At 33.7% G+C, this 6825-nt stretch overlaps 1 protein-coding gene across 2 annotated transcripts; it reads left to right on the plus strand.

Moving 5' to 3' along the window:
* Window positions 1-1838: 1838 nt before the first annotated feature.
* LOC111293149 (arginine N-methyltransferase, putative (DUF688)) lies at window positions 1839-6212 on the plus strand. 2 transcript variants are annotated; one of them, XM_022885916.2, is made up of 5 exons: window positions 1839-2134; window positions 2257-2336; window positions 3466-4516; window positions 4633-5748; window positions 5855-6212. In XM_022885916.2, the coding sequence occupies exons 3-5, from the start codon at window positions 3470-3472 to the stop codon at window positions 5882-5884; spliced, it is 2193 nt and encodes a 730-aa protein (XP_022741651.2). In that variant the 5' UTR covers window positions 1839-2134; window positions 2257-2336; window positions 3466-3469; the 3' UTR covers window positions 5885-6212. The 2 variants fall into 2 exon arrangements, with proteins under 2 accessions (XP_022741651.2, XP_022741650.2); XM_022885915.2 differs by having other exon boundaries at window positions 2061-2336.
* The last annotated feature ends 613 nt before the right edge of the window (window positions 6213-6825 follow it).

Consider the following 6825-nt stretch of genomic DNA (forward strand, 5'->3'; position numbering starts at 1 on the left):
TACAACTAAAATACTAGTTTTAGCTAGCATTAAATAATGGAATGTGAAGGAGCTGTCCAAGTTTGACTCTGATAGATTAATTTGCAGGAATTTTTAAGCCCCCGGGCCTTGGTCCACCTGCATGGGAGGTGTCCTGATGGAGGATTTGCAGATAAAGATTGTTTATTCATTTATTGATAATAATTAAAGAAGAAAAAAAAGGATATTATTACAGCTTCACAGCACTTCATTATTATTCTATTAATCTAGCCCCCCCCAACCCCACAACACAAAGAATCTACTCAGTCCCTTTGAATCATCCATTCAAAGCCCTGACAATCTTCTTTGCTAGGGTATTTAACGTCAATAATCCAATTGGTACAAATCATATTATGCAACTTGGAGAGGAAAATTTAGCCCTCTTCCATTTTTTTTTATTATGATATTGTCATTTTGTGCACGTTTACAACTTTCTAAAGAATTTATTATGTGTCTAATGCCCATTTTTTATTTTTTAAATTGAGACATTGAATCTTTCATTTATCAAATTATACCAAATTGCCATTTGAGCGAGAGAGAGAGAGAGAGAGAGAGAGAGAGAGAGAGATCTGAGGGAATATCTGGGTTTAGGGGCTATGGTTATTTTAAAAAGGTTGGTATATGAGCTATTATTATTAGACTAATGTCATTATCCCATGAACTAACAATTTCATATGTTGGTGTCTTACCAAGGATGGAAAGAAAGTGAAGTCGATGAAATGTTTCGAATGAGCCGAGTGAAAAATTAAATCTGAATGATTCTAACTTCATGAACTGTCAAACATCAAACATGTAAGGGGCAATTGGTGGTAATTATTATTTACTGCAGATTTAGGATTTTTTGTTTTTTGAATATCCACTTAAAAAATATATAAAACTGCCTAACTATTTAATAATTTTGTCAATAAAAATGATGTTTATAAAAAATTTTGAGGGTATCCAAAAAGTTTTCTTTCAGATTTTTTTTTATAATCCAATTTTTAGGGTTGTTAGTAAGAAAATTTTGAAAGTATTTAGTAAAAATTTGTCATTTTTTTTTTTTTAATTTTAGCACTAGATCCGTCTCTATTATTACCCCATTTGCAAATTTTTAACATTTTAATATCTTGAACTCAATGTTTTATACCAATAATAAATTTAAGATATCCACGTAGCTTAATTGTTAAATTTTAGTATTTTTTTTTGGATTTAAAAAATTTGAGAGTAAATAAACTGTTCATTCATTTAAATTAAGATAAGATGTGTCGTATTTGATAACTTAAAATAAGTGACTGCAGGTCGTGCATTAAGATGACTTCAACAAATTATTATTGACAAGACTTGAATTCAAGACCTCTTTATTGAAAAAAATAATCTTAACCGATTCAATCAACCATTGATAAATTTTAATTTTTAATTGCTTCATGTTAGCTCAAGGAGGTAAAATTATGTAACGGACAGAATCACTTTTGTGGTGCAATAATTTAGATTCTACGTCCAGTGAAAAAAACATCACCCCTTTCATTGTTTTATAAGTTTCATGAGAAGAAAAAAAGGGAGAATGATTTAGACGGATGGATTATCCAAGCTATTAGATACTGTGATACGAACGGCAATACATACAAAGAAATTAATATTAAGCTGTCTAGCTTGCCGAAAACAAAAGGACTGCTTGGCTTCTTACTACCCAATAATTCAAGATAGGCCCTCCAAGAAAAGAGGGCGTCGGTTGTAACTTTACCACGGATTTCATTTCACCCTTTTGCCATTCCCAATGGGGCAATGGGCAATGGGCAATGGTCGTTTGTGACTACATACGACTTCAATACTTGGAACACCTCAGTCTCTCTTTTCCATCTTTTTTTTTAGAACTTTTTCTCACATGATCCCAAGCCAGTGACTCAAAGCAACTCAAATAAAAAAAAAAAAAAGATTCTCCCTTTTCTTTTCTTTAAATTTTAATAAACAAAACATAAAACTCATTATAATATGTTTTTTAAAGGAACATTAGGTGTAGCAAAAATAAGTTTGGGATTTAAAGAAAGAGAGATTTATGAGATTACAGGGTAATTGAGTTTCCATTATGAGCGTGTAAAGCTGTTTCTTTCTACTTTCTATTTCTCTATCTTTGCTCGATGTAAGCACAAGCGTACAAACAAATTTATTCTTCCCTTCTGTCTTCTTTATTCTTTCTCTTTCTTTTCAATAAAAATTTTCTATTATTAAGCATTGATTCTTTTTCTTTCTCTTTTAATTAAGCATTGATTAGGCTGCCCATTTCCAATCTTTTGCAAGAAAGGGACTGGGTCGTGTTCTCTTCTGTAAAGTTTCCTTCAAAGGTACTTTCTTAATTGTTTCTTCTTCTCAAGCATTCTTTATTAATGCTGTGTTGGGTGGTTGTTGGAATTTCAGCTACTACAAAAACAAATAAGAAATTTAAAAGAAAAGATCTGTATTTATTGTGTTTCATTTTGATATAGTTATTTTAGTTTCCTTCTCTGTCAAATTCAGTAAGAAATCTGAATCTCAAGTTGATAGTTTCTTGTTGATTTTTCTTTTCAAATGTTTCTGGCGGGTTTTGAATCAGATATGGAAATGCAGGGGAAACATTTTCTTTTTTTATTTTTTATTTTTTTTGGGTTTTCTGTGTTTATTCTATGTGATTATTTTGTTTGAAATATAAGTTCTGGATTTGCTGATAAGTAAGATGCTGATGCCCATCTAATGTGTTTTATTAGCTGTTGTTTTAAATATATTCAAGTTAGATTAAAACTTTAGCATTCCTCTGTTTTTAACATTTGTCGTATTTGGGGTTCTGCCAAAGACTGGAAATTGAAAAAAAGTTAAGATGACCTAAATTGGTATAGTGTCTTCTGTTACATTGAAGAATTTATCAATGGGGATTATGAATTTTCATTGTTTTTGTTTCCACCTTATTTGAACAGTGAAAGTTAGCATATAAAACCTTGTTAGTAGGATCAATGGAAGCCAGATAAAACGTATTGGTTTTGAGATTAGAACAAATTAAGCAGATGTTATTGACCTCGGGATAAAGTCGAAAAGTTTTTTCTTCCTTAGGTCTTACTTTTGCTAAAACGAGTACTTAAGTTTGGATTAAACAACCAAGTGCTTGATCAATCAAATAAATATTGAAAATACACTTGAAAATAAGAAGGTTTTTTTGTTTAGCATTCGAGTAAAAATCTACCAGACATGTTTCATTTGGGTTTCAGTGACAATTAGTATTTTTTTTTTTGGAAAATAAAGAATATTGCCAATATATAAAAATTTCTGTCCATCTAATCTGTGCTATGGCTGCTGTTGTTTGACATTAGCTGTTCTCTTCATCTGCTATATCTAAATAAAAGTTCAAATCATAGTAATTTCAAGCTTGTTTCTTTCTTTCTGTTATATTCCTCAATATTGTTCATTTGGATTTTATCTGATGCATTTATTTTAAATGAACAGATATATGTTGCTAAAGAATTTGATGGAAGACAAGCAACTAGATTTTAACCGGCCACTTCTGTCTGTGAGGCGTTTCACATCCCCAGTGGCCAGTTCTGAATCTGAAGGCAACAAGAAAACTGATAATTCACTCCCCAAGATACCCCATCCACCCATATATAAATCAGAACTAAAATCAGGTCCAGTTAGGAACCCCGGAACAGTACCTTTTGTATGGGAGAAAACCCCAGGACGACCAAAGGAAGAAAATAATTTACAAACTCTGGCTCTTGAACAGCCTCCCATCGCCCCAAAGCTTCCACCTGGGAGGGCTTTGAATGATAAGCAGCAGTCTTCAAGAAAAGGATCTGATGGTAAAACTTTTGCTCCGTCCCAAACAGAAATTGTCCTTTCCCGTTCTCAAAATGTTTCATCATTGACTCCGAATGAAACTAAATATGAGAGCACAAATGGAGAAATGGAGGATACAGGGAGCTCTGGCTCGAAGGACAGTGATGAGGCATACTTAGATGCACTTGATACACTTTCAAGGACAGAGTCATTCTTCTTGAACTGTAGTATTAGTGGTGTGAGTGGGTTGGATGGTCCAGATATCAAACCATCTGGAATCTTCTCATCAGATCCTCAAACTCAGGATTTCATGATGGGCCGGTTTCTGCCAGCAGCAAAGGCAGTAGCATCAGAAACACCTCCATATGCTACTAGGAAACAACCTCTGTCACGAGAGCCACCGAGACAGATAAAGAAGGTAGTAATTACGGATAAGCACCAACCGCTTGACGCATACAGTCCAAACAAGTTTTCAAATCATGCACAAGATGACTGGTGGGAAGAAAGTGAAGATGAAGATGATTGTAGCCAGTCGCAAAACTCTTCAGCAAAAGTTTGTGGCTTACTTCCTCAGTTTTTGCTTAAAAATTCCTTCTGCCTTCTGAACCCAATACCGGGGATGAAAATTCAGGCTCAAAAATCAGTGAAACCAGCAAACTCTGTTCACAGACGACAGGCTAAATCATCATATTTGAGATCTTGCAGTGAAACTGACAATGAGGTACCTATGCTCATTTCTCCTCCTATACAATGTGGTTGTCTAAATCCAACCCCAGCTTCTTCACCCTTTTCTTTCCTTTTGTAAGTTAAATATTGGCTTCTTTTCTTTTTCTACAGCATGCTGAGGTTGCTGAAGAGAAAGGATTAGCTGATATAGTTCAAACAGAAGAGCTTATTAAACATAAGAATAATCAAAAGAGTGGATCTAGCCAGAAGAGTTACAGAAGTGATTGTCAGAAACCTGGTGGAGCTTCTCTTTTCAGGCATTTGCAGGGTAATGATGTGTCATCGTACCCTAGTCAAATTTCGCAGTTGGTCTATCAAGAAAAAGGGTTTCTTGGTATTCTTGAAAAAGATAAGAATTACAGGGCTAGTAGCATTGATCAGCTTAAAAAGGGAAGCAAGAATTTTCAAGAATTGTTGGCAATTGAGTCTATTAGCCAGGAATCAGGTTCAGGAAGCCCTGTAGTTGAGAAAACTCTATATGTAGATTCTGTGCACAAGGTAATATCATCCAATTCAGATTTTTCAGATAGAAAAGCACTAACTCAATGCATGGAGGATGATTTGGAGATCCAAGTTAAACCTAGGGAAATGGAGGGGACTCCTTTAGTAGATTCTTCATTACAGAATATCAAGCACTTGAATAGTGTGGTTGATGAGAAGGCAGCAGTGCAGCATAAAAGTGTGGAGTCTGTGGATGCATTTTCTCTGTTTTCTGTTGAAAAATATGCTCCTGACATGAAAATGGATGCAACAGATGGTTCCAGAATGGATCAAGATTTGATCCAGAATTCTAGTAAATTGACATGCCTAAATGTGGCTGCCAACTGGAAGGATAGTATGGAAAGCCAAGTGAACTTTAAATTAGGTCAACAAGAAATTTCTCATGGCCTCGTACAAGACTCTAATACATTTACAAACTCAAAAGTAGCTGAGCGTAGAAAGATCGATTTGGAAAGCCCCCTGCAAATAAAATCAAGTAACCAAGGAAGTACTCATGGCAGCTACTTAAAACTTCCTCTGGCCCCACCTTTACCAAAAGCTCCATCAGAGTCTTGGTTAAAGCGCACCTTGCCCACTGTTTCCTCAAGGAATTCATCGTCATTGTCGTGTCTTGGTAAATGTAACTATATTGGAACTCAGGCCTGCACAGCTCAGTCCGGTGATCCCAAGTGGGAAATCATTGTTAGATCTTCTAATATACATCATGGCCATTTGCGGTTTTCTGAGGTAATTTCCGTAACTTCTTAGTTGGTACCTTCTTTTTGTTTATATTTATGTTTACTGTTGTTGGATCTGAGTTCTTACTTTTACCATCTAATTCCTCATTTGTCAGGAACAACTTCCTCCGATACCAGAAGCTTAGAAGTATAAAGAGCTTGAGTCAGTAAGCTTTGCCATTTGCTATGGTTGGGTTTATGGATGCATAAAGATAATATTAAACCCTCTTTCAAAAATTTACCTACAGATGCTCTCGGTATATCGTGGAAAGCAGTAAAATGTGTAAATCAATATTTCCATATGGCACTGAAATAAGAAGCTATCGTTGTAATTTCTTGTAAATTACATCAATTAGTTGATGGAGTGCAGGTCCAATAATCCTGTATTTTTTATTCTTTTGTAAAGGGATTCGGGAGCTGTATCCTCTTATAATCTATCTGCAATAAAAAGGAGAAAAATGCTGCTTTTACTAATTATAGATTTGTCATGCTTTTGCCCCAAAAAATAAATATTTCATGTTATACATTAGAATTCAGGTTGTCTATGTCTTACGGCATGAGCCAAGTAATTTATAATAACCATGAAAGGCGAAATTGATTTTTAGCTTAATAAAATATGATTGAAACATCATATTATTGTCAAAAAAAGGGTTTGATTGAAAGATCAATTGGATTAATAATATAATTTATTTATTTATGGCATGGGCTTTTAAAACAGAGTTTCCAACTCTCCATCCTAAAATATTGATATAAGCTCGTGAATGTTTGGGCTAATGAAGGCTTCGGTGGACGATAAACATTTGAAAGCCCATATTCCATTTTAGCATAGAAGAAATTTTGATCAGTGAGCAAAAATTGAAGGATATTAAAGATTCGATAATTTGTGTATTTATATTATATTTATTATTTAAATATATATATAAATTATAAAAATTATTATATAATAATTTATATCAACTATTGACATATCAAATATAAACATATCTTTTTTTGTTTTTATCAAACTTATATATTATTTTTAATAAAATTTTAAAGCGTGTTATTGTTATATTGTTTTATATCATTTTCATGGCTTATTTGAAATTGG

The sequence above is a fragment of the Durio zibethinus genome, chromosome 10 (genome assembly GCF_047325235.1).
Source record: "Durio zibethinus cultivar Kanyao isolate XHJ-2024 chromosome 10, ASM4732523v1, whole genome shotgun sequence".
NCBI classification, from domain to species: domain Eukaryota; kingdom Viridiplantae; phylum Streptophyta; class Magnoliopsida; order Malvales; family Malvaceae; genus Durio; species Durio zibethinus.